This window comes from Montipora foliosa, chromosome 4, assembly GCF_036669935.1.
Source record: "Montipora foliosa isolate CH-2021 chromosome 4, ASM3666993v2, whole genome shotgun sequence".
NCBI classification, from domain to species: Eukaryota; Metazoa; Cnidaria; class Anthozoa; order Scleractinia; family Acroporidae; genus Montipora; species Montipora foliosa.
In genome coordinates this window covers 42,330,324-42,358,203 of record NC_090872.1, presented here as the reverse complement: position 1 = coordinate 42,358,203, position 27,880 = coordinate 42,330,324, and the positions used below count along the sequence as shown (strand labels likewise).

Here is a 27,880-nt window from a genome sequence, read left to right as displayed (position 1 = left end):
CCAAATGATCCAGACGATGGAGGTTATTTATGTCCGAAGATATGCTGTTAGGTAGAGCGTCTTCTCAAGTTCCGCAGGGCCCGTTCAATGAGACAAGGAACCCAAGGAAAAGAGTAGAGTTCATCCAGCAGATTGTGGACGCCTTCTGGAGAAGGTGGACAAGAGACATTAAAACAAAGGCAAGTCAAGCTTGACTGGTTCAGGTCTCTTTGTTTTAATGTCCCAGTGGGGGAATAATAATGAGCTTGCCCTCCAGCATGGCGGATTTTGTACCATGTGATCGTTAGTTGCAAAAGGCCTATTCATTTGAGTTACTAAGGCTTAAGTTTCAGATCAGTTAATAGCATGTGTTTGAAAGGATATGAGTCGGTCGCTAACCAGTTTCAGTAGTCAGTTAAGTCAACCAGTTTCAGCGTTTTAAACCGTCGAGTTGTTCAGTTTCAAGAGTTCGTGGTTTACGGAAACCCGCCACAGAAGTAAGTTTAGTTGAGTCCTTTATTTTGATTCTTTTCTGTTCATTTGCTTAGAGATTTCGCGTATTCAAATATCTCAGTGGTTGTTATGTAATTTGTTCATTTCAGATGGAATAATTATGATAGTGAATAAAACATTGATTATGCGATACACGGTTTCTTCCGTAAACGTTCAAGCCGTCGATACTCCAACGGTCCACTAAGTGAAAACCCAGCAACATCGACGATATCAGTGCTGTGGCTGTAGTGGGAGAGAAAGCTGGTAATGAAGGAAACACAGACAACACAGAGCGCAAGAATGATGTTCACCCGAACCAAGTCACAACTAATGATGAAGTTATTGGACATGTGCCAAGATTAATGGCTTGTACAGTGACAAAATTTTTGAAGCAAGGAACAAACTCTGGGCATTTAGAAGTGACTGGAAAACGTGTTAACAGAGGAGCATGGTATGGTGTCGAGATACCTTGTGTCTACAAATTTACTGGCGATAGGAGGTAGTGCAAATGGCTGAAGACAAAACTGGAAATTTGCTGTTATGAAGTCCAGATTTAATGTGAATAATTACGTAATCAAAATGTAATCCAAAGTTTAAAAACAAAGATACATGATGGCATAGGTGTTTCAATAAATCAAGACGACGTGACTCGGAAACCTGTCAAAGTGCGTTGTTTGTTGTAATGTGGTATCAAGTTGCTTGTCAAATGCTTTTGCGACTTGCACTGAAGCCGCGAACAAGATGTCCCTCCAACCAACTCGAGAATAAAAATGCGAAAAAAAAAATAAAGAAACAAACAAACTAGACTGGGAGTAAAGGCGATAATTTTGTCCATTTTTATCTTCCTTTGCGACGCGTTTCCTCGCGGAAGGCAGGACGCTTATACATTGCCTGATTTCATACGTTGGGAAACTGGACCCTAGTTGGGTTTTTGCCGGACGGAAGTCGGAATCGGAAGTCAAAGTGGAGAAAATGGCTGTTGAAACAAGAACTTTCAGTTTAGAAGCAATTAAAAAAGAACTTAGAGAGGGGTCACTGGAATCGCTAGACAGCCGGAAATTAGCAAAATTTTGTCAAGAGCTGCAAATGAAATCATGTGGAACGAAGAAGGACTTGATGGAACGATTGCTACCACTCAAAGACGAAGACTTATTTGACAGAAGAGTAAACAGCATTTGTAAACAGTACAAATTTTCAACAGCTCTTTTAAGGCAAGACATTCCACCGGCTACAGCTGGATGGAAGTGCGATGCTTTGCTTTTCCCAAAAATTCAAAAGGAAGTCATCAAAAAATATCAATCATCCAAACGACAAGGAATGCTGGGCCAGTTTCGGAAGGCTCAGAGAATGTTCTCTTCGAGGCGAATGAAAACTATAAAAGCTTTGAAAGATGGAAGCAAACTATACGTCAAATCAAGCATTTTGAAAAGCTTTTCGTCTGAAGTAACCCGCACAGCTACTCTACTATTCGAAGACAACATTCCTCAAAAAGGTTTCTGCGAGTGTCCGATAGGGAAATGTGGTCTTTGTTGTCATGTAATTGTAATTCTGCTCCAGCTAGAATATTTGACAAATTTTAATGAGCTTTTTTTGTCGTTGACATGCACTCAGAAATTACAGAAATGGCACAGACCAACGAAAGGGAGCAAATCAAATATCACGGCTGCTTCTCATATTCGCCTGAAATATTTTAGAAATGCGCGATCTGCAAGACAAGTGGCCATACGAAGGAGACAGAAAAATAAGGTTGCTGCTACACCCAAAAAGGTTGACTCAAGCAGAGACAAAAGTGATTGGCTGAAAAGAGACGTTTCACAGATGGGCGCTAAGGTATCGGATGGAATATCAAAGTCCAAGGTGGATGTATCAAGTCATTTTCTTCAGACATTGGAAAAATATGAAATCAAACAATCTGGATTATATTGCCACCTCTCATACCGAAGTGCTTATTTGAGCAAAATTGTATACAAAGAGCATGACTATGCAAAGCAAATTCCCAGCTATGATGAAAATATTCCTGTGTTTACAGCAGAGACTGGAGATATCTGGCACAGTGCACTGGTTCCTTCAGATGCTGACAGATCAAACCAAGAAATTAGCAAGAGTGATTCCATTTCTACAAACTCAGTCTGTAATGAAAATTTCTTTTGTCCTGAAAAAACCCAAACATTGCTAAATTTGCTTACAGAGTCTCAGGATGAGATAATAACTGTCAAAATTCCAGAGTTAAAAGAAGTCAAACCTACTAGTTCAAGAAACAAACAGTACCTTGATGTAGCTCAGGGTACCTCAGAGTGGCGAGCAACTCGTGTTGGAGTGATCACTGCTAGCAAACTGCCATCTCTGCTTGGATTTAATGGAAACAAAGAATTTGATTCATCTTGGTTTTGCATACATAATAAAGTAGATGAAAGCATTTGCAAACCAAAGAAATTTAAGAACTTTCAAAGAGGCAATATTTATGAAAAGGAAGCTTTGCAAAGCTTCTCCAAACTTACTGGTAAGTAGCAGGAATATTTTTTTAGTAATTGGGAAAAAGGCAAAGCAAGCAATCACTTAACCCATACAATGGAGGCATGTAAAATATCAGATGCATATCTCTGTAACTTATCAATGAGTTCACTATAATGTCCCCTTGCCCAGAGGGGAACCATATTCACCAATGTATCCAGAGTAAACTTCTGAATACCCAACTTAATATTAATATTTGTTGCATTATTTTCTCCTATATGAAGGTGCTCCTGTGTCAAGCTGTGGATTTTTTCGACATCCTAATGATCCTAATTATGGAGCTAGCCCAGACGGCATTACAGAAGCATTTCTGGTTGAAGTATAGACAAGGGCAGAGAATGCTGACACACCATTGGAGAAAGTCACTGGCTCACATGTCATTCAGGGAAATTTCCAAATGTGTTGTACGGGGGGACAGATCACATTCTTACAGTCTTACCTACCAGAAAAAAAAATCTCTAATTGTTTTTTCATCAAAAGAAATGATCTGTTGATTGATGTTATGAAAGAAATTGCAGATCATATTCTTAAGCATGAGGTTGTGACTGAATGGCATTATGAAGAGAATACTTACCTTGCTAAGCTGGGAAAGCAGCTTTTAGGAAGTATACCTACCTATGACACGCTGCGCAATTTTAGGTCATGGGTAAACAGTATGGCAAAACAGGTAAAGAAAGTTGTGTTTAATTAAGCAAATCAGTGAAGCGATGAAAAGAGATAACTGTAACTACAACATTAGTTATTGCTGAACTGTCTTTCTGAGAACATTTTAAAAGCTTTTAAAGTGATATAATTTAGAGGTAATTTTTGAAGACAATTTTGCATGAGACTTCACACAACTGTTACTCATTCCTTTGGCCCAATTGGTTTTTTTAGCATGTTTACAATGTGGGCAAATATCTGAAAACAATAACCCAATAAATCAATTCTACCACTTGGCCAGCACCTATTGAGTATTTGCCAGTCTCTAACCCTGCCAATGTAATTTTCAATATAAATTCTAAGAGTTGCAATGTCAAAATTTTTAACAACTTCGGTCTCATCAAACTGGGAGTTAAATTTCATGGGGGGCCTGTTGTGCAGGAGACCCCTCTGATGACAAGAGTCTGTTATATTAAACCCCTTGTCAGTCATGACAGTTTTGCCTCTTGGAACAGAATCTAGTACTCTTGACTGGTCAGTTATATCTGAGTCACTTATACTACCGGGATATGCCTCAGTACAGTGGAGTAGAAACCCACAAGGCACTGTCCATACACATATCTTTCCTGTTGTATGGTTCTTGTAACTAGAGAATGTGATATTGTTCAAATCATAATTCTCAGACTGGGAAATCCAAACTTCTGTTGCATCACCAATGAGTGCAGTATCATAATATCCTGCCTCAACAAATTGTTTTGGCATAAATTTGTCCACAAAACCAGGCAGTGGGGTCATATCAATAGCCTCAAAGACACTGCTTAGAAACACACACCAACCAGCAAATATCCTTGACATTGTTGATGAGCTGGTACCCGTCATCCATGCCATTACTCCAAGATGTAAGGCATGTCTGCACATTGATAAAAAGCATACTAGTTCTGTTTTTTTGTCTAGCTTCCTTAGATGTGATGTGCTTTCACTTTCTTTGCAATCTGGATAAATCATTGCACCTATGAAAGGTTGCACACATTCAAAGAGACAATCAAATTCAGTTATTGTTAATCCAGTCATATAAAATATTTTTGGGGGGAGTTTTTTAAGGGTTTCATAAGTAAACTCTTTCAACTCCATTGCCGTTGTCTTTGCAGTTAACTTTTGTTGATAATATTGTGCATTAGCACTCAGTTCTGTTTGAAGTTTTGTAAGGTCTTGTTGCAAATTGTCGATACACCTCCTTTTCTCGTCGAGTTCTTTTGTTAATCTTTCAACTTGACATTTAAAGTTGGCATTTTCTGCTTCCAGTTTCTCGGGTAACATTCGTCTTTTTTTAGCAGGACGTGAAGGAAGCGGTGTCCTACTCGCTGGGGCTTTTCTGGGAGTACAATTATTTTTAGATGCTGCGTTTATAGATGATAACACTCTCCTTGCACACTCAAGTTTTCGTTTCAGCTCGATACTCGGTTTTTTGGAGTATTCCTCCGCTATTTTTTCAGCATACTCCTGAGTACAAACTACGTCTGGCAATTGGTTTTTGGATTTTCTTCCTTTGCTCCAGTGGGCACTGCAAATTACATGTTTCCGCCAGTTTACATTCTCGTTCATGAGAACTTTCGCGTAGCCCTTTTGAAGTTCAGGATCAGATGGTAACGTAAAATACGTGACCCCTTGAGTACGGAAGTTATTTTTGCACAGTGCACTCGCACAGTTCCAGTGCCACCCTGATGTTTTCTTGCTATTTCTGTCCGCCATTTCGAGAATAAAATTCAGTATTGGCGCCACCGGCGCGCCACTTCCGTCCGGCAAACAACCCAACTAGGTTCCAGCTTCCCAACGTATGAAATCAGGCAATAGGGCGGTGAAACGGCCACTCCGCTCTTGGCCCAATGGGTGATGCGGAGAAGGACTGGCACGAGCGCTCCTTCCGCGCTTCCGGTGCAATTAATGGCTGCCAAAAATATCCTCTCGACGAACCGGAAATCAAATTTTCTTTCTTTATTTTTGGGCCACGAGTAGTGTATTTTTTAAAGGCCTTTTTGATATTTTTGACCCAAAACTCAATACTATTTTGTCTGTTGGAATATCACTCAAGTATTTTCGTCGGAAGCTGCTTAAATTTGAGTGAAGTAAGACAGTGTCGAATGCAGGTATGTCTTGCTTTTCGTGACCAAGCCGTGTTCCGCTGCTTCTTTTAGGAGTACTCCACATTACACCACTCTAAATTTTAGATATGTTTAAGATCGATAGCTTTTACATAACATAGTAAAAAACCAGCTGGATATATTTGGATATAGCAGCGTTTCAGAACTTCAAACTTGCTCACTTTAAATCGCTCGCGACGAATCGCCCGCCGCAGTCAATTTCACCGACAGTAAAAAACTATTTTCAAGATTTCAGCCGCTTGGGAAAATCAGCAAACAACAAATACGGTTTAGTCAGGGCGCTTGTAAGTTCATCTTGATAATTTAAATAAAATACGAGTAAAGCTTGCTGTCAATACTCTGTCAGAAAAAGTTTGCAAATACGTGGCTTTGCATGAAAACAACACCACAGAAAAGACACAAGAATTTATGAAAATGTGAAATGCTTTGGAATGTCTTCAAAGATAACAGGTCACTGCAGTCAATAACAGATCAACGTGTTACCAACTTAAACCAAGTACTTAATTACTTCAAAGCCTGGAAAAAAGAGCTTCAACAAACATTCCACAGAAGGACAGATGTGTGAGAACACTTCATAACATGGCAAACAATGTTTGATCTCGAGGTAATATATAGACTAGACTTAAAATGGATCACAGCAAAACAATGCAAACTGATAAGTTATTGTAAATACCATGTCCTTGCCCCGTTAGGTATGACCATGCAAAAAAGTCATACTATTCCATGGCAACTCCTTCATATTTTGTACCAACTGAGGACAAAGCAATGATTCCAGTTCCTTGCAGAATATCCTCCCGTGAGGAAAAGCAATTTGTAGCCTGTCACTACTGCTACGTTTTAATTAAGACTCCCCATCCTCTCCCAAACCCCATATTGTTTTCTTTGCCTTTGTGCAGTTTGGACACAAACAAATAAGCTAACCGGTGGCTGATCAATATGATCACATTTTGTTCCACTGTGTGAAACATAAATAAAATAATTAAAAGCATAAGCCCTGGAACATACCTTAAACTATAACAATGACTGTATTTATTGTTAGGCTTGACTAGCAACACCGCAGAGAGAACTTAAAAATTATAGCATAACTATTTCACACTCAAGGATCACAGGCATCTATTTTTGGGGGTCTGAGGGCTTATTTAAAGAAGAGAAAAAAAATGTGTGGCTGATCAAGCCCTTTTATTCAATCAATTAAATATATTACATATCAATACAGTAACTTTCTGTTTCATATTGTTTTCAAGGTGTCAGTAAAAGGCCTTAATGTATTGAGTACATATTCCAGCACTCGGCAAGGTCCCTTTTTGACTTGTGGCTGTTTCTGCTTAGGTGGCCTCATACACCACAAGCCTTTTCGGACACATCACCACCAAGCCGGCCACTTCTGCTGAATAATTTTCAGGGTCAAATATTTGTTAATCCCTCCTACGTGATTCAGTTTTTCATACATGAACTATCTGGCTGTTTCTCTGATCAAAGTTTTTAATTTCACCCAGAGTTTGTTTCATTTTTTAACCTTATTTTGGGGTTGAGAGTTTGCTTGAGTTTGTAAATTTCTCCCCCTCATTCTACAGACAAATCCTAACTTTTGCCTATGAGTTTTCCTCAACTCACCATTTACACACAGTATTCCCCTCAAACTACCTGCTAATTAGTGAATGTTTTAGTGGAGAGAAACTCCTTCTTGTAAGGAGGATTCTTCTATCAACAACAATTAAGAAAGCTACAAAGGTTGCTAGGTTAACTGCTGCTTCATGTATTACTATTAAATAACTAATCTTAATTTAACTTGGACAGTTCATCTTTAATTTACCGTAATATGGTTCCTTCTTGGGGCACCAGACACAAATGGTAACATAATTATTGTTTAACCACTGTTTGCAAGACATGATTATATTTTGGAGCGATATTGTTTCTTGTCGCCTGTTTCCATTATTTTACGTCATCTGTATTTCGTGCACAAAGTAGATTTTTTCCCAGACATTCAGACTCCCCTCAGAGGGTTTGTGATTCAAATGCTTAACCACTCTGCAAAATTCCAGTCTTATTGATTGAGTTATAGAGCCTATAATCCAAAAAAATACATTTATCACTCTTTTGTAAAGGTCATTCAAAAAATGAGGGCGATAGCATTTATGACTTTGTAAACTTTGTAATATCTTGTCTCATATTTCCAGTTTAAATTTTTTTTTTAGATTATGCAAATTAGACGATTTGCAATGTCACACTGTGTACACAATGTGGAAGGCAGGACTTTTATTTTCAGATAATTAATGGTAATAGGTAACAATAATTAGCTCTATTTTCTATTTTGTTTTGAAAATAGCATGTTACCATTTCTGTTTGTGAGAGCTAACCATAAATAGGCTTACCAAATTCTCTTGACATTAACTATATAACTCTTCATACTAACTAGTAAGCTACGATGGTATGTCATTTAGCCTGAGGTGCACTCTGGTCAGCCTGTGTTCAGTAAGCTCTCAATAATGACAATAAAAAACACTTTACCCAAATCCTGTGCCAATAATTTCTCTGAACATGACTGATTTCTAAAGACATAATTAAACTTTGCACAACTATTGTACTCACAGTAAGGCACATAATTAGCTCAATTATCATTCAACTACAAAAAAATATTGTGGTAATCAGTGGCGGATCTAGGCCTTGAGCTAAGGGTGGGGGGTTGCTTGCCCTGCCGGCTTTTCCTCCTGCGGTAAGGTAGTTTTGAGGTAAATGCAAGCATTGTGATTGGTTCTTTCTTGGTTAGGATTTTTCTATACTGACCATTTCTTTGAAAGCGGTCATAAGCTGTGTAATTTTTGTTTTTGAAAAGCCACAAATTCAAGAAACAACCATGGACCGAGTACCATATGATAAACTACTTTCTAACTAAGCTTGCCCAAGCCATACTGATGAATATTGCACCTTGGTCATTTTTGTATGGACCTCGCTGTGCTCAACTTTAGTTCCAAAATGTTCAACCAATATTCCCCAGTATCGCCCTCCAGTTCGGTTAGTAAGAGCTTAATATTTCCAAGTTGTTACTTGTATTTTGACTTGCCTTTTGGGTCCTTCAACACACAGCACGAGTCGTGAAAATACTCAGCAGAATATAAACAAAATGTAAAAAAAAAACCATGGCTTATAACCTTTTCCATGGAAATGGCTTGTATAGCAAAGTCCTGAACAAGAAAGCACCAATCAAAACACTTGGATTTACCTAAAGGCCATAGGTTATAGGAAAGAACCAATCAAAAACAGAGAGAAAATGTTTGTTACAATAACATCAGCTATGTGTCTGGAACATCTGAAGAATTTTTTTCCTCGTTCATATCAAAACAGTCGTCTGTGATGTCCTGTAAAAACAATTCTTCCAATTCTTCTAGTGAGTCGCCGATCTCAACACTTGCCGCCATTTTGAAAAGGCTTTTTAGTAGACCCCAGTCTACTGCATCACACCTTTTTGCTCGGACCCGCTCGTTTCACCGCCCGGTCTCTTTCCGCCCTGCGGAAGGTGACTTTCTTGCGCGCGCTTGTGTTCGCTGGATAAAGATCGCCAAAGTTAGTGACTACTACTCGTAGTCTAAAACAAATATGTTCTAAAAAATGTTTTAATCTTAAATGAAAGAAGTGCCGTGATTAATCATCGACGCGCCATACAGATCAAATTTCGTGTCCATTCTTGACTTTTCCGTTGTCGAGAAGTTATTTTGCCAGTGGAGGACGCGCTTTAGTGACCGTTGCCGTTGTAGAGAGGTTTAAACATGAGGTAATGTCTGAGCTGTCCGTCGGGAAAAAAAAAAGTGGCCGTCGTAGAGAGGTGGCCGTTGTGGAGAGGTGGCCGTTAGTGGAGGTTCGACTGTATTCTATTTTATTACTATACATGTAATTAGTTTTACTAATTTGAATTTTATTGTAGTATTTTAAGTTGTAAAGCACTGTTGATTAGTGAATTGTAAATAGCGCTCTGGATCAGTATTAAATTATTATTATTATTATTATTATTATTATTATTATTATTATTATTATTTCCCCCAAAATCTTACCCGCTGGCGCGCTTCGCTCGCCTGAGCTCGTCTATGAAATCAAGTGAAGCTATGATCCACTATCAGCTCGTCATTTGAGGTTTCGTCCCAACATAGCTCAGTTGGTTGCAGCTAGCGTCGCACCGGCATCACGGGTTCAAACCCCGTTGAAGTCCTGAATTTTTGAGGCTTCTCTACGCAATTGCTAAAATTGCGTTCATAACTGTGAGGATCACAGCTTCACTTGATCAAAGATGTACGCTTTAAACTTGCCGGAGCAGACCTGTAGACCTGTGGCCGGGGTATGGCCACTCCACCATGTTTCAACTGTATTGAAACGGTGGTGCGAGTCTGTGAAAGAAGCAAGAGCCATTGAAGAAATTTGACAACTTTTTATGTCATTTTTTCATCAAAGTCAGTTTTCCCCGCCTGGAATTTTACTTGGAAACGAGATCATCGTTTCTATCTCTGTGGACATAATAATGGAGAATTTCCCGATATTTCATCTTTGTTTTCCCTACATGTAATGCAAGTGTTTGAAATAAAATGCACGACGCTTTGCTCGACGACTTGATTGACAAGTTTTCGTTTTTTAACGGTCACTTCGCTGAAAAGTCATGTAAGATAGTTTGTCACGCGAGGAAGCAAGTTATTAAGTTAATTTTTAAGCGTTACGTTTCTTCTATTTTCCGACTGAATTGAATAATAAATCTATTATCGGAAGATGAGTGTGTAGCATCACAGGGGCGGATCTAGGGGAAGGGTGCAGGGGGTGTGCAACCCCCTCCCTCCCCTCCTTGAGATGGTCTAATACAACTGGTATTCTGCAAAAAATAAAAATAGAAAATAAAACGTCATCAGCCAGCTAGGCCATTCCATTCCTGGTTGCACCACAGAGTTTCATTCTGGCATACACGGAGGGGTGGAAATTAATTTTGAATCTTTCTAATTGCGTTCGATCTAAGGAGAACGCGTCCTGATTTTGTTCAGATTGGGTGATTGTGTGGTCTTGCCAAAAGGATCGAGATTTTTTTCCGCAAGGAACACCAAAGAAGCCCGCCCGAAAATTCTTCAGTTGTTTGTAGGGGCACCATCGCGTGGATTATCGCACGCGTATTGATCTCGATCTGATGACAGGCTTGTTTTTCGATCACATGCTTAGTTCCCTACGGAAATACAGGATAAGCGACTGTCGAACGCACTTCAATCATCCGAGATTACTACTAGCTTAAAGATGGAAAGTGAAATAAGTTCGCGCCATGCAACTCCATCTACATCTGTTCAATCAAATTAAAGACTCGTCCACTCACAGGCAGCCCAAGCTCGGTATACGATTTAAAGAATTTGTATGGAAAAATTAACTTCAAGCTTATGAACGCTAAAATAAGCTGTAAATGTAGAAATAAACTTCGCTTACCTCTACGTACAGTTGTCCTCGTCTTTTCTGTGCAATCGGAGGGCAAACTGTGTCCGTTTTAGCCGAGTTTGTGGCTTTCGAATTTTTACGATGTCGTTAGTGGTCATTTCCCCTCATAAAGAGAAGAAAGGCGATCTCGTCCCAAGAATTGCCCTCACATCACAAAGCAACGGTCCGAATCGCCATAAAAACACCACAGACTTAGGGCCAGATAAATTTCGTATCACATCAACTCCACATTGGGACCACACAGCGATTTTTGGCGGATAAATTCCAAATAATGTTCGGCTTTCTATAATCTTCCCATGCATTCAGCTAGATGTGTGGCTACGGCCGTTATAGCTTGATGGCGACTGTATTACATTCTGCACTCTCATTGGCCAAGCGTTTCAAATTGTCCAATGAGAGAGCAGAATGTAATACGATCGCCATCAAGCTATAACGGCCGTAGCCACACATCTTGCTGAACGCATGGGAAGATTGTAAAGCCGAACATTATTTGGAATTTATCCGCCAAAAATCGTTGTGTGGTCCCAGAGTGGAGTTGATGTGATAGAAAGTTTATCTGGCCTTAAGGCTGTGGTGTTTTTACGGCGATTCGGACCGTTGCTTTGTGATGCAAGAGCAATTTGTGGGACGAGGTCGCCGGGAGTCACCAGCCTTTCTTCTCTTCAAGAGGGGAGATGAGAACGAACGACATCGTAAAAACTCGAAAGTCACAAACCCGGCTAAAACGGACACAGTTTGCCCTTCGATTGCACAGAAAAGACGAGGACAACTGTACGTAGAAGTGAGCGAAGTTTATTTCTACATTTACAGGCTATTGTAGCATTTATAAGCTCAAAGTCAATTTTCCCAATACAAATTCTATAAATCGTATACCGAGCTTGGGCTACCTGTGGTCCACTTCATGAAAGAGCTAAAAACGCAAAGTTTCGTTTCTTGGCGTCAAGTCTGCACTCCAAAAAGGTGGGTACCATCTTTGAAATCGCGCAAAATGTTATAAATGCAATGCAAAAACACGTTTCGTAACAATAACCGACTTGAAGGGGCAGTAACATCTCTCTTGATGCGAGAGGGCCGAGTTCAAACAGCCGGACAGGTGGGGCAGAAAGCTTTTCATGTCGCTTTCCGCGGGATAGGGGAATTTTCTTTAAGTAATATTGCAATTTTCGACAACCAAGGAAAAAAAACAAGGGAAATAAAAAAACCAACAAAACAAAAAGTCAACAACACGGGTTCTTATCTGAGGTCACCCATCCAAGCAACTCCAGCCAACAGGGCTTGACTTCAATGAGAAGCACAAGAACGTGGCTAATTGCCATATGAGACTACAAAGAAAATGATGAGCGACCGGTTTTTTACCGTGGGTGCCTGTGCTTTCCACGGAAAAAGAAACGAGGTATACCATGGGGGATTTTTTTCATGATTCCCCGGGAATGATGTCCACTCCATGTAAAGAAGAGCTTTGGGCACCGAAGTGTTTTTGAATCGAGTGGTTTGCTCAGAAAAAGAGTCTAGGAAAATACCTGCAAGCCTAGGAGACATTTTTATCTATGCTTTAAAAAGGCTTTTGTCATTTTATTACGGAGGGAGTTCCTCAGTGAAACAATGAAAATAAAATAAAATAAAATATTTGCAGCATACAGTGTCAGTGATGACATTTCACTCACTCGCTATGGCTGGTCATGGGATCATTTCGAAACGACTCAGCTAAATAAGTATTCAAAGACTGGGTTAATATGTAAATAAGGACGTACAAAGCTAAAACGAAAAAGGCGGTATACAAAAGTATCAGTCGTCGAGCTGGCAGAGCAATGCTACTCCTCTCTTAATCCAGTGGTTCTGTGGTTTGTCAGTGGGTAACATTACTGGCATCACATAGTTGGTTGAATGACCAGTAGTGGATAGAGTTCCTCGGCGCTCACTGGTCTTGTAAACCGGACACTTGTACTCTTGATTATTTTTAAACTCCAAAATTTTGCCTGTAAAAGGAAAAAAAAAATCTCAGTGGCCCGCTAATGGACAACGAAATAAATCTTACTAAATACACAAATCGAACGAAATATTCAAAATGCGATCGCTTTAGACGATCGACCCTTCTGAGTTTATTTTCAATTTGTAACGATGTAAGCCACTGTTGTAAGCCAAAAAGAGATTGATGATTCCAACTTGTGACAGTTACGTGCAGAAGCGAAGATTAATACACGTTAGTATAATTACAAAGGCGTTTATTGAAAATTCTCTGCGCTGATTGGTTGCACTTGGTAATTTTTACACGATAATCACTTTAGCGCTTTTTTTTCAAAATGGCCGCAAGCCGTTTTGTCTAGGTGACAGACGAAGAAATTAATTGTTTGAAAGAAAAAGCATCTTTTTTCAAATAATCACCTTTAGTATATACTCGCTCAGTCATCTTCGTGTTTCAAGCAATCTGATTGGTTCGCTATCACAGAGTAATTGAACATTATTCACTCCCTAATGCGTTATCCAAAGAAAACAAAATGGCTGGCGTAAACTCGCGTTTCGCCAGCATTTCTGAATCGGAAATATCGAGTATACAAGATCATACTATGCTACAGAATACAAAGAGGGCCACAAAATTTTGCCTGAAAGTTTTCAAAGGTAATAGACGACTTCATACTTTTGCCAACCACTGTTTGACTTCGTTTTCCCAGATAATTCTTGCTAAAAATTAAACAATCTTCACTTTCACTCGGACTAAGTCTATTTTGTAGGGTGGTTTGCCCAGCAAAATGAATTTGTTTCTGAAATCGAAGAATTAAAACAATGTTTAAGAAAGTTTATTTTGCCTTGAACGAGGCATCAAGGTCTAAATCGAATGAAAACAAAAGAATATCTAAATGGCGGCCATTTTGGAATAAGGTGTATATTAATTAGCTTTACAACAAAGCAACGCTCACCTCAATTAGAGCGAGCCGTCATTTAAGACCTTTTCATGTGGATCCTTCAAAACTGCACTTTCAATTTCCATTTCAAATGAACTTCTAATTTGATCGAATGGTAAAAATGTTTTAACAAGCAAACTTTCGATTTACATTGCTGATTTGAACAGTGTTAAATGACCATTTTGCTAGTTTATGACGAGGATTTTAACGAAAGTTATTTAGATTTGCCATGTTTGAAGCTTCTGTAAACACTTTCGCGCATTGCATGCTTTGCACCTCTGCATATGATGTTGAGATCACTTTGTGTGTATATATTATACTAAAATAATTGTTCTTGTCAGTCGCAGTGAATAGTGGCAGAATATTTAATTCGCCGCAATATTCTGGCACTATTCACTTTGATTTCAAAGAATAATTGTTAAATGTGCCCAACACAGGGCAATGAGGCTCTGCATGGTTGGTACTTCAATGACAATAGGTGACGTCAACGATATCTCCCCTGTTATTCACCTTCGGTTCGGTGAATAAAAACCTCGACTTGGGCTCGGTTTTATTCACCAATATTCACCTCGCCTTCGGCGAATAATGCAATATTTTCTTAAGGTGTCTTTCGTCTCCTCACCCTAGAAGAAACGAGGCAAGAAAGACCCTGGATCACTCTGGTCGTGTGCCTCAATGTCAAAACAAAACCAGTAAGAAAGGGACTCCTTTTCCAGGATTTCTGTTGCTGATTCACAGCGATACTAAAAATCTCAACCCTAAACAAATCAAATTCAAGATGCAATTTACTTGAGAAGATGTAATACTGGAATATTCTGTCAAAGGATATGAAAATGGATTTTCTCATTATACTTTCAGCTTGTATATAAACAAAAGGAAAAGATACGCTGTTCCCGTTTCAGCTGTTTATCTTAGGCAGCCTAAAATTCGGATAGCAAGTGCATTAACGCAAAATTTTGGATTGGCTAAGAGACACACTGATTTTAAATGGGAAAACTGTCTGTGTAGACGATGACTTTAAAGAGGGATATCAGAGTTCTCCTGATTAAAAAGATATCGTCGAAGGGAAACAAACAAACAAAAAAAAGATTCATTCACGCAATTATTATAGAATGATCTTCATCTTCAACCACGTCGTACCCAAGCGAATGCGGACGACAAGCGCATCACGCAATCCTACAAAATAGAACTGAACTTGCGTTTTAAAGCATGTGCACCACGGATGCATCTCCACTACAACGCAAACATAAGCGAAAGAAACAACATGCAAAGGGAAAATGCAGACTTATCTGCGGTTTTTGGAGATCTGCGTAACAGGTGACTAAAATTCGCGTATGAATGATTTTCATGGGACAAAAGCAAGCGACATTTAAAGAGTAAAGGGAAGATTCTGGAAACAGCATTGCAAGTCTGCTGGTTAAACAAGTGTTGCGCCTGGGTTTCAAGGGTGACAAAAATTTGAAAACGTTGCCTTGTCTTCTTGACTGTTCATATTTCCCATATGGGCTAAACTTCAGAATACCCGGCCACGATTGCGTGACATTAAATGCATGCTCCCGCAGTCCCGAAGTCGATGAAAGTTTGAGCTGGTAATCTGTGGCTCCCGCAGTCCCGCAGTGGAAAAAAGATGAATAAGAAATGGGGATAAAACTACTGCTCCCGCAGTCCCGCAGTGGAAAAAGGATGAATATGAAATGGGGATAAAACTACTGCTCCCGCAGTCCCGCAGTGGAAAAAGGATGAATATGAAATGGGGATAAAACTACTTCTCCCGCAGTCCCGCACTCCCGCAGTGGAAAAAGGATGTAAAATCAGTTTTAGCTTTCAATTTACGGTTTGGTTAACTACACTTTTTATGAGATCGTCTGACATTAAATGCATGCTCCTAAGAAGACGTTTTATGAGATCGTCTGAAGAATATAGCACTCGTTTACTGATTAAGCCTAAGCGCTTGTTTCAGTGATTAAGTCGAAGCACTCGTTTAAAATATTAGCTTTCAATTTGCGGTTTGGTTAACTACACTTTTTATGAGATCGTCTGAAGATTATAGCACTCGTTTGCTGATTAAGCCTAAGCGCTTGTTTCAGTGATTAGGTCAAAGTACTCTTTTAACATTGTACCTTTCAATTTGCGATTTGGTTAACCACACTCTTTATGAGATCGGCTGAAGAATATAGCACTCGTTTACTGATTAAGCCTAAGCGCTTGTTTTAGTGATTTGATCGAAGCACTCTTTTAATTAACAGTTTAGCTTTCAATTTGCGGTTTGGTTAACTACACTTTTTATGAGATCGTCTGAAGAATATAGCACTCGTTTACTGATTAAGCCTAAGCGCTTGTTGCAGTGATTAGGTCGAAGCACTCCTTTAATTAACATTTTAGCTTTCAATTTGCGATTTGGTTAACCACACTTTTTATGAGATCGTCTGAAGTATATAGCACTCGTTTACTGATTAAGCCTAAGCGCTTGTTTCAGTGATTAGGTCGAAGCACTCTTTCAAAATTTTTAGCTGTCAATTTGCGGTTAGCTTAATCACACTTTTTATGAGAGTGCGGGAGCAGCAGTTTTACCCCCATTTCATATTCATCCTTTTTCCACTGCGGGAGTGCGGGACTGCGGGAGCAGTAGTTTTACCCCCATTTCATATACTTGCTTTTTCCACTGGGGGAGTGGGGGAGTGCGGGACTGCGGGAGCAGTAGTTTTATTCCCATTTCATATACTTGCTTTTTCCACTGGGGGAGTGCGGGACTGCGGGAGCAGTAGTTTTACCCCCATTTCATATACTTGCTTTTTCCACTGGGGGAGTGCGGGACTGCGGGAGCAGTAGTTTTATTCCCATTTCATATACTTGCTTTTTCCACTGGGGGAGTGCGGGACTGCGGGAGCAGTAGTTTTACCCCCATTTCATATACTTGCTTTTTCCACTGGGGGAGTGCGGGACTGCGGGAGCAGTAGTTTTATTCCCATTTCATATTCATCCTTTTTCCACTGCGGGAGTGCGGGAGCAGTAGTGTTATCTCCATTTCATATTCATCCTTTTCCCACTGTGGGAGTGCGGGAGCCATAGATTACCAGGCCAAACTTTCATCGACTTCGGGACTGCAGGAGCAAGCGTTCAATGTCACGCAATCGTGGCCGGGTATTCTGAAGTTGCTCCGTTCTACCGGCCAAAGACGACGACTGCAGGACGTTACTCCAAAATACAAGATCGTATGGTTGCGAATCGAAATTGTCTAGAACTTAACTAATCTGGCAATATATACCAAGAGTAAAACTTGCTGGGACATAACTGAAAATTCTGCGTCAAGAGCCCACGTCCTCCACAGAACTTCAAATTTCCCGTCGTTGTTCACCAGAAGACGGAAAAGGAATTTAGCAACACCAAAAAGGCCAAGCACAGAGCCACTTCCCTTTCCTAATTTGTCGTTCAGTAAGACGTAGCCATCGTCATTACTCAATGTTCGTCGACTGCGAGAGTACTAGTTACAAACTCACATAATATTCAAAGATCCTCAGAGCATTTGTTTACTGTTTAATTCTCCAAGACTGCGGAACTGCTAAAAAAATTGGTTTTATCAACGGAGTTGACCACATAAATTGACCACCGTAGAGGGATTCTAAAAGCTGACGTTTCGAGAGCTAGCCCTTCATCAGAGCCAATCGAGGTATTATGGGTTGTGTGTAGTTTTTGTAGTGGAGTAGGAGCTACACTATTGGTGGTAGCATGGCCACGTGAAAAATAGGAAAACATTAGTTAAATGAAAAGCGTTCGTTAATACCGTGCATGGGGATTAAGGGTGCCGATTTGGAAGATGAATTTTTCTTCCAGATTCTTGCGGCTTTCCGTCGCATCTTGATGTTGGGAAAGGCCGCAGATATTCATGTGTTGTTTGGAGTGGTTAGGGAGATTAAAATGACGAGCGACTGGCTTAGATGCATCCTTGTCATTCTTCTCAACATCGCGAAGGTGTTCGCGGAATCGGTCGCCCAGTCGTCTACCTGTCTCGCCAACGTACAGGTTATGCAATAATTGACATTTGCGGAGGTACATGTGAAACGATCGGTGATCTTAACAGATCGGTTAGGTCCCGATATCTTGCTAGTGTTAACAATGAAAAGACAAGTTTTGCATCGTGAGCGCGCGCATTTGAAAGTGCCGGGTTGCTCGTTAGTTTTGAGTGCGCTTCTAACTAAAAAGTTGCCTACGTTTTTGTCGCGTTTGAATGAAATTAGTGGAGGTTGCGAAAAGATTCTAACAGTCTCGGGATCATTTTGGAGTAATTCAAAGTAATTAAGAAGTATGCTTTGGAATGCGTGATTATGAGGATGGAAAGTGAGGGAGAATGGAACTCTGTCATTCTTATCCTTTTGTGACGTTTGTAGTACTGACTGTCGATGAAATTGTTGGGCGCGATGATGGCTCGCTTTGACCACAGAGAAAGAATAGCCACGTTTTTCGAAGAACTGGCACACCGCCTCTAATTTGCTGGAAAAATCGGAGTCATCATTACATAGACGTCGAAGTCTAAGAAACTGAGAATAAGGAATGGAGTTCTTGACATTTGTTGGATGTAATGGATGTGACAACAAATAACTGTGAAAATCTGTAGGTTTGTAGTGCACACTGGTACACAAACCGTAGCCACTGATAGAAACTTTGATATCTAGGAAAGCCAATGAAGTTTCCGAAATTTCCCACGTATATTTAAAGAGCCGGATGAAAGGAATTAGCGGAGGCTATAAATTGAAGGAGTTCTTCTCTGCTGGATGAAATCGCGCCGATGCAGTCGTCAATGTAGCTGCCGTAGAGTTCAGGTTTGGGGCCGTTGTACTGATTAAAAAATTGGTGTTCAACATATCCTACAAAAAGATTGGCCTAGCTAGGTCTCATTCTTGTGGCCTAAAGGCAAATAAAAAAACGTCACAAAAGGATAAGAATGACAGCATATCATTCACCCTCACTTTCCATCCTCATAATCACGCAGTCAAAAGTATCATTCTTAATAACTTTAAATTACTCCAAAATGATCCCGAGACTGGTAAAATCTTCTCGCAACCTCCACTAGGACCTTGGCGATCGGTTAAGATCACCGATCGTTTCACATGTACCTCCGCAAAAGTCAATTATTGCATAACCTGTACGTTATGCAATAAATTATGCAATAAATTATACACTGGCGAGACAGGTAGACGACTAGGCGACCGACTCCGCGAACACCTTCGCGATGTTGAGAAGAATGACAAGGATACATCTAAGCCAGTCGCTCGTCATTTTAATTTCCCTAACCACTCCAAACAACACATGGCTATCTACGGCCTTTCCCTACATCAAGGTACGACGGAAAGCCGCAAGAATCTGGAAGAAAAATTCATCTTCCAAATCGGCACCCTTTATCCCCACGGTATTAACGAACGCTTTTCATTTAACTAATGTCCTCCTATTTTTCACGTTGCCATGTCACCACCAATAGCGTAGCTCTCCTACTCCAACTACACACAACCCATAATACCTCGATTCGCTCTGAGGAAGGGCTAACGCTCGAAACGTCAGCTTTCAGATTCCTAGTACTGTGATCAATTTACATTATCAACTCCGTTGATATAACCAAATCTTTGTGTACTACTTCCCACCGACACAGCACCACAGTTTCTTTAGAAACTACCCCCCTTTATGCGGAAGTGCTAGTTAGATACCTACAAAGGATTCAGGACTGGGAAAGCACTAGTAAGGGCCCGCTCTAAAGTTCTCAACATTTGCTTCAACATCTTTTCGATTTTGTTGAACGATGTTGATTGCTGGGGTGGGCAAACGGTTTCAACACGCCATGCAACATTTGATTTACACAGCTAACGAGAGGCCTTGTATTCAGTCCCAAGTTGCAGCCGCGGTTGTTACTGTGGATACGGACATGATGCGTCATTGAGAGACCGATTAGTGTGCACGCTCATACTCAACAATGTTGAAAGAGGGCGGCAAACGGCTTCAACTTCATTAAACATTCGCGAATACAAAACTGAGAAATGTTGAATGGTTGTTGAAGTAAAGTCTAAAAACTCATTCAAACGGTTTCAACATCACTGTTCAACAAAATTGAACGGTTGTTGAAGCAAGAGTTGAACCCGTTTACCAGGGCCCTAATATAACCATTTATCACATACGGGACAAATTACTGAATGCTGTTTGGTTGAGACGAAGGGAATTTTTTTTTCTCAATCGCGAGGACACTGTTGGTTATTAAGAGGCCTTTTTCTGATCAAGCAAAATTACATGTACAAGAAAACGTTCTTCCAGATTTTTACTCCGATTAAACTGCTTTCTACATATAAAACACATTTTATGCGCTATTTCTGTTGTCAGCAACGATTTATTGAATCGAACTCTAAAAATAATAGCGTGCTAAGTTGATTGTCATTTGTTGCCGCATTCAATAATTTTTCCTTAAATAATTTATGTGATCGCAAATAGACCACTTTCGATATATTAAAATTCAGTCCAAAACAAAAGGCATCATCTCGAGGCTCTGGGGAATAAACTCATACAAATCCTTATTTATATTTATTCCCCAGAGCCTTGAGATGATGTATTTTGCTTAGGACTGAATTTTAATATATCGAAATTGGTCTAATGCCCCCCATGTAATCGCGAATTTTGGGAAAACTTTGCAAAGTGAAATTAATCCTTTACTGCCCTCGGGCCCATGCGATTACATATACTTAGCATTCAAAATTTCTGGACTGCGGAAGTGCCAGACTAGGGGGTCACTTGCTCCTTTCGGACTTAAAGTGCTACTATGATCAAAAAACAATTTTTATTTTTCTTTGGATTTCAAAACTATGTTAACTAAACAGTAACTGATCAAAATTTGAAGCCTTGATTTCAAAAAGACACCCGTTTATTTTAACTGGAATTTTCCTGTTTAATGGTCCGGCATTACTAACTTTAACGAGAAAATGACGTCAAAGACTCAATAGTTTAAGAATGCAATGCGCATGTACGCGGCTGAATTAATATGCAGCACGGGAGTTTCGGGCTTTTAGACTCTTCAAACTCGTGTTTTGCATATATAATAAGCTGCGTTTACACGCTGAAATTTTAAGCTAGTGAGTAAATGACGTCACTTTTCCCTTGATGCAACCCTCTCAAGTCCAATCGGTCAGTTTGGAACGTGAGTAATGGCGGAACGTGAAATCCAGAACTTACACTTAAAGTAAACAGCCTTTGGATAAAAATCAAAGCTTAAAATTTTGACAGTCAAGTGTTGAGCAATCACACTTTAAAAATCTGAAGAAAAAAAAGGAAGTGATTTTTTTGATCATAGTAGCAGTTTAAGCACTTAATCATCATATGCATCCACCGCGCAGTGCAGAGAAAACTGTTTCTATACCCATATTCAACATCCCTCGACCGCCTGAGCAAAGGAACGTGGGATAGAAAGCAATTAGAGCGGCCTTTTGCGAAATTTCTGACGTCACTTATTGGCTGCCTGGCTCTTCAAGAACTGAATTGTATAAACGTTTAATTACGCAAATTGTGAATTTAAATTGATTTCAATAAAGATTGATTGCTTGATTGAGTGATCGAATTATGCAAGTCAGAAAATCGTTTAAACTTAAACAAGTCGAAAAATCACTCCAAGCCAAGATATTTGAGTACTTGAGTTCTCCGAGAAGGACGTTTGCGTATTACACCACCTTTTTTCCTTTATTTAACTGTCACGACGCATATTAACTATCTATGTTCAGAGAATTTTTGTCACCAGACAAATCGAGTTTCTTATTTCGTTCGCTTTTGCTCGAAAACTTTGTTTCAGGATGAAAAGTATTAAATCTGGCAGACACACTTTTGACGGCTCCTAAACAATGGCAAATTACATCTGGAAGTTGTCGATCCGCTCACAATAGAACGTTTTCAACCAACCTCTAGGGACACCAATAATAAAAGAGAAATGTATGACTTCTGGTGGACGAACAAAAGAAGGTAATAAGAGATCTTTTGTTTTCCTCCACCAACATGGCGGCGATGACTTCACGTGAAAAACTCCTATTCTGTGGTGTGATGAAAACGAGTTGAAAAAGCTGAAAGAAAATCCTTCAGGCCTCCACATAAATGTCTCGCCAATACCCACTAACCATTGGTGTTTTCTAGTTAGATGTATGCATTACACCCCACCTGGCTTGACCCAAATTACTGGCATAGTGTCATGTAGGATCTTTGGTAACGATTCACCGATCAAGCCTCTGAAAAAAGAGAAATTACAGCCTTTCGTCAACCACCATTTTACAGTTTCTAAATGTGAAACATAATCACCAGGACCCACAACAAGTTGCAAAATTGTTGAGACACTTTCATTAAAAAAACACCTTTTCTAGCTTCCAATACTCGCCGTATCTGGAATTTAAACCTTTCCCACTTCCCCTCCCCTCTCCCCCTTTCAATGTTGACTGTTTAAGTTTTCAACAATTTTTTGTCTTGCTAGCAACACTGATAAGAGGTGGGGGGGGGGGGGGGGAGGGGGGGAGGGGGCTGCAGCGTGAGAGATAATAGGTACATTGATTGATAACGCCCCAAGAAGGTGAAGTGTCTCCACTATTTTTGCAACTTGTTGCAGTTGTTCAAAACGCTACCCACTGAATAAATCACTATCCATTGGATAGCGAGTTATCCGGCGGATAGCGCTATCCATCTTTTGAACAACTGGGGCCAGATCCCTACCTTTTACGGTCCCACCGTGCGCCCTCCAAAAACAAGCCGTGCACGTACACTCCATCGTCGGGTGGATTGTTTTCAGTATCTCCAGACCGAACCTATAGAACAAAAAGGAAATGTTGCAATTGGCCGTTGCATACCAATCAGGAACATAATTTATTATGAGATAACTATTTTCTGAACATTAAATATGAGAATTAAAGCAACCGTAAGTATGTAAAAACCAAATCCTGCGATTTGGAGGATCTCACCTCAAACTCAAACCCCAGTAAATCGATTGGTATCGTGTATTTCCTGGCATAATTTTGCTTTGCTCCGGTTAAGAAAGCCTACAAGCAAACCATTTCCAATTTTAGTAACAATCGTTTGTTGTACTGAAGAGAGGAAAAGAAATTGATTCAATACCTGCGTGAAGAAAAATCCCGAAATCCAAAAAACAACTGGTTTCCCTTTGTCAAACCAGTCCTGGGAAGCAAAAAATTAATGAGAAATGAGAATGACCAAGTATCCTACAAAAAGCACCAAGTACCCTACAAAATGCGTCCTTGAGTACAATTGAAGTAACGAAACAAAAGAAAAGAAGAGCACTGCATTGTCATTAAATTGGACAATAATGAACTAAACTGAACGGCTCACCTGCAAAAACTTAAGTCTTGCAATAAAATCACTTATGTAGCTACCAAGAGGTTTGAGAGAAGGATATGATCTCTTCATCCACATTTCTGGTACCTAGAAGATACGAGAAATAAGAGTGAAAATAACGTATTGGACGACCTCTTCCGGTAATTTCTAAGCTAACCATCTTCACTTTTTCCGCACTCCAAATAAGGAAAGGTATAAATATTGGAAATCGTATGAACACGAGTGCATTTCGTGATTTATGAGAACGAGTGATGTTCGGAAGGTTCCCAAAAGTCTACTACAATCAGACAGGCGATATTCTGTCGAGTTTATAATAAGTACGGATAATCAATGGAAACCTGGCTCCATTTCCACTTTAAGTTGCTCTCAACCGTCATAATGTGATGATCATTCACGATCAGAGTCATTATAACCACAGTTCGTATATTTCAATCATTGATTCGCCTGGTGCACGATACAGTACGAAAGTGAAACAGTACAGCTCCCAGATGACTTGATAGCTCATAAGGTGGAGCAAATGCAGCGCAATCGCACTGACATGGGTTCGAGTCCCATTTAAGGCTAAGGCTGGATATTTTTCAAGCTTCTTCGCAACTGCTCAAGTTGCTTTCAACTGAGATGATTACTCTCGCTTCGAGTCAAACTAGGGTTAAGTTGATCATTGCTTCGACTTAGATACCTTTCCCACCAATAAATTGCCAGCTAACGCTTCCAGGTCAGACGACATAACAACCAATCCTCTGATTGCTTTCTGAAGATTTTGTAGACTTGCTCTGATTATTGACATCAGTCTAATAAGGGAACGAAATCAATGGGTACATTAACCAGTTCAAAATAGGTGCCACGCACCAGAAACTGATAGAAACAAGAGTCCAAACACTAACTTGTTGAATCTCTCCATCTCTTGCACCAGCACAGTGTTCATACTTTCTTCATATTTCACAGGGTATTTGTGCAGGGCCACTTCTAAGTCAAAATTATTTGGGAGCTATTTGAAAAAAACGATCATCAGTCATAACAAGAGGCCTTAGCTCACCAACCACCAGGTCAGATTTCTCCAACTAAGGTGTTTCTAATGGTAATAGTCATGGATTTATATGCCGCACATATTTTATTAAAGTGCACCTAACCCCAAAATATTTTTTTTGCTAAAATGAATCTTTGCACCTGTTCGAAACGCATTGCGGCCATTTTTTCATTTTTCTAACAAATCCTGGCATTTTATAGGCTTCGAAAGTTGTGAAAATCCAAGCATCTTTTGTTCACGACCGAGTCAGAAGGGGAGTGGGTCTATTCCTGATTTGACGTCACAATCTACTTTGCATGCATTTTTACAAAGAGTTAATGCAATGTAAATCAGTTTGTGACGTCAAATCAGGAATAGACCCACTCCCCTTCTGACTCGGTCGTGAACAAAAGATGCTTGGATTTTCGCAACTTTCGAAGCCTATAAAATGCCAGGATTTGTTAGGAAAATGAAAAAATGGCCGCAATGCGTTTCCAGCAGTTGCAAAGATTCATTTTAGCGAAAAAAATATTTTGGGGTTAGGTGCACTTTAAGTCTCATGGGGGTGACTGTAAAGGCGCCTGTGGCAGCCGCTATCAGTCCATATTTGATCTCACCCATCCACCCACCCAGCAAACCCACGCATGAATGTGAAAGACCGACATACCAAAGACACCGGGGGTCTCTATAGTTGACGCGCAAGTTGAAATCCAAAAGGCTGTGTTCAGTTGCTTCCGCTTGTGCCAAGAGAGCTAGGTTTGGGATCCCAAGAGAAACCCCTCAAGGTCTAACTCATTTCATGAGAAAATTGTGCTTAACCCCCAAAATATTAATTGGTTTAATTACATAGGTGACGATTGAAAATTCTTTGCGCTGATTGATTGCTATTAAGGAGATTGTTACACGATAATCATCTAAATGGTTTGTCAAAATGGTCGCAAGCCGTTTTATCGAAGATGACAGACGAAGAAATTGTTTCAAAGAAAATGCATATTTGTCAAGTAATCACCTATGTTTTTATACTAAAACAATTATTCGCCTCGCCTTCGGCGAATAATTGTTAAATAATGATACAACACAATACAACGAAATCTCAAATTAAAAATGTTAACTTACGCATGAAAAAAGTACAGAGAAAATGAAATCAAAGTTAGGGAAATGGTGGATAAATGTGCTATAAAAACCCTATGCATGAGCGGTTGCTTAACTATCGAAAGTTCCGGATCCAACAAGAGGAGCATGTGACCGACATTTTTGCATTACCACCTTACTGAAAGAGCAGTTTGAGTTGGTTTGAGTTTGTAACTGCCAGTAAGGAACGATTCATTTATCAAAGATAATAAACATAAAGCGTAAATTTGTAAAATACCTTTGACAAAATGTCCTTGGCTATCTCCAGCAAAGTGTCATCAGTCTTCTTTCCACCCCCTCCTCCGCCACTTTGCGATTGCGTCAAAAGGACCGAGTCAAATAGCTATCAAAGCAGAGACGATAAGCTTCGCAAAAGGTACAATCCTGGTCAAAACTGATGGGACAATTCCCGCTTTTCCCCCTCCCCCCATTACAATGTTGATTTTTCACGGTCTTCGAAATCAAGATTAGTTCATCCATCGCTCGCATGTTTCAGCAGTGTCTGGGGGAAGGGGGGTGCGAAAAAGGCAGCGGAAGAAGAACACGCGTTGCTCATATAACGATGGAAGCATCTATAGTAAATTCTCCACTTTTCGTCCAAAATTTGACAAGTGTCCAAAAGTCTTTTGCCCCGGATTGTAGCAATAACCAATGTACCCTATAGAGAGCTTACAACGAATCATTCTATATTTTTCCGTTACTGTCTGCTTCAGTTACCTATAGAGACCTAGAACTGACGTAAAAAGAGGACAATTGATGGAAATTACTTGAACTGACTGAAGAGTGGCTAAAACGTGGCAAACGACGTTCTCAAACAGCTTAAACCTAACCTGATCGCATCCCAGAAATTGTATCACAATCTGTTTTATAATTAAAGACTAGTTTCAAAAGAATCTTTAAGGTATAATACGGATTTTGACGTTATGGACATAGCCTAACTATCAGAACCATCTGTTACCCTTGGAACCAGGTGATCTTGCACGGCGTCTAACTACGAGCCTGCCTACCTGCTTCGTCTCCTGTAGCTCTTTAGATATGTCAACATTGTCATGCATGCCAAATACCTCGGGTGTCTGGGACAGCGGCAGCTCCTAACACCAACCAAACGGTGTAAATAAACAGATAAAACAATCATCAGTTAATGGCACGACTACAGACGTCAGTGCAAAGAAGACTGAAACTGAAAATCCAGGTTCTAACAAGACTCGATCCCATGACCGTGCCATTAAGCCGTTTGAACTTTACTTAACGGCGGGTTCATATTTTATCCCGTAAGATGTTTAAGTATGATTTATTTATTCGCTTTTTCAATATATATTTTCATATCTTACGCCGTGAGAACGTAAAACAGTAAACAAAACAGCAAGATGCTGCATTGTCTGTACCTTGATAAAGTCTACGTATTGGTCATATTCACTCTTTGGAGGAGCATAATAAATGCCACTCTGTGAGAACTTGTACTTAGGATCTTGAACGATGTCAGGAGTGTAGAAATCAGCCAAGATGCTCATAAGACAGCGCCTGAAGCCAACATATGACACAAAAATCAACGATTTGAAGGATTAAAGTTAACGGTGATTATGAAAGTATCCCAGCCAACCCTTGATGAAACAAAAAAAAAGCGAACAAACAAAATGAAGGTACAAAAAAACTTTATAAACAATACTTCTGGCCGGGCTGTCGATTCTTCAATTTAACCCAAAACCACCCGCTAAGAAGACAAGGTAAAAGAATAAAGGGTGTACATAGGCTGGAACTAATTGTCCACTCGGTTTTGATTAATGCATCTCTGGGTAAAAAATTGAAAAGTATATACCTGTCATTATCATCTGTAACTCTTCCTCCATAATTACACTCTCCAGTCAGATACGTCACTGCATCAAATGGCACCTCCTCATATTCATTTATGAACATCTAACAATGAAAATATACATTTTAGAGTCTCATCTCACTATTTAGAGATAGCCACGGTGACGATCAGATGAATGCAATACCAAGTGCGCAAGTCAAAAAGACAAATAAAAACAAGAGGGTTATGAGGACAAATCTCTCCAGTTCACAATGGGTTTGACGACTCTCGCTCGCTTGAAATTACACCCATCAGAAAATGAGAGAAAAGAATGCCAGCAGTGTATCAATGATAAAGACTTTTTTGTAAAGTGACACACGACCTGACAAGGTAACTGATCAAACAATATTTGAACAGCGCAAATTAAAACCCCGTATATTAACACTTGGTGGACAAAGTTCATTTTCAT

General features: G+C 39.8%; 3 protein-coding genes across 4 annotated transcripts in view; 1 reads left to right on the top strand and 2 right to left on the bottom strand.

The window, feature by feature from the left end:
• Positions 1–266: 266 nt before the first annotated feature.
• Positions 267–3,804, top strand: LOC137999276 (uncharacterized). The gene is made up of 3 exons (XM_068845112.1): positions 267–476; positions 582–2,971; positions 3,207–3,804. The coding sequence occupies exons 2-3, from the start codon at positions 1,444–1,446 to the stop codon at positions 3,305–3,307; spliced, it is 1,629 nt and encodes a 542-aa protein (XP_068701213.1). The 5' UTR covers positions 267–476; positions 582–1,443; the 3' UTR covers positions 3,308–3,804.
• Positions 3,805–3,828: 24 nt separating this feature from the next.
• Positions 3,829–5,373, bottom strand: LOC138001354 (uncharacterized). The gene has a single exon (XM_068847999.1). It carries the CDS (start codon positions 5,371–5,373, stop codon positions 3,829–3,831), a length of 1,545 nt encoding a protein of 514 aa, XP_068704100.1.
• Positions 5,374–12,050: 6,677 nt separating this feature from the next.
• Positions 12,051–27,880, bottom strand: part of LOC138000821 (dynein axonemal heavy chain 12-like) — a 249,655-nt gene continuing 233,825 nt past the window's right edge. The window contains exons 82-93 of one of the 2 annotated variants that reach the window (XM_068847482.1): positions 27,439–27,536; positions 27,008–27,143; positions 26,630–26,713; positions 25,861–25,965; positions 24,370–24,473; positions 24,165–24,276; positions 23,480–23,572; positions 23,249–23,308; positions 23,095–23,172; positions 22,850–22,941; positions 22,307–22,374; positions 12,051–13,210 (exon numbers count right to left, since the gene is read on the bottom strand). In XM_068847482.1, coding sequence (XP_068703583.1) covers positions 13,020–13,210; positions 22,307–22,374; positions 22,850–22,941; positions 23,095–23,172; positions 23,249–23,308; positions 23,480–23,572; positions 24,165–24,276; positions 24,370–24,473; positions 25,861–25,965; positions 26,630–26,713; positions 27,008–27,143; positions 27,439–27,536 — 1,221 coding nt within the window. In that variant the 3' untranslated portion in view covers positions 12,051–13,019. The remainder of the gene's footprint in view (positions 13,211–22,306; positions 22,375–22,849; positions 22,942–23,094; positions 23,173–23,248; positions 23,309–23,479; positions 23,573–24,164; positions 24,277–24,369; positions 24,474–25,860; positions 25,966–26,629; positions 26,714–27,007; positions 27,144–27,438; positions 27,537–27,880) is intronic. The other variant, XM_068847481.1, reaches the window with a different exon arrangement.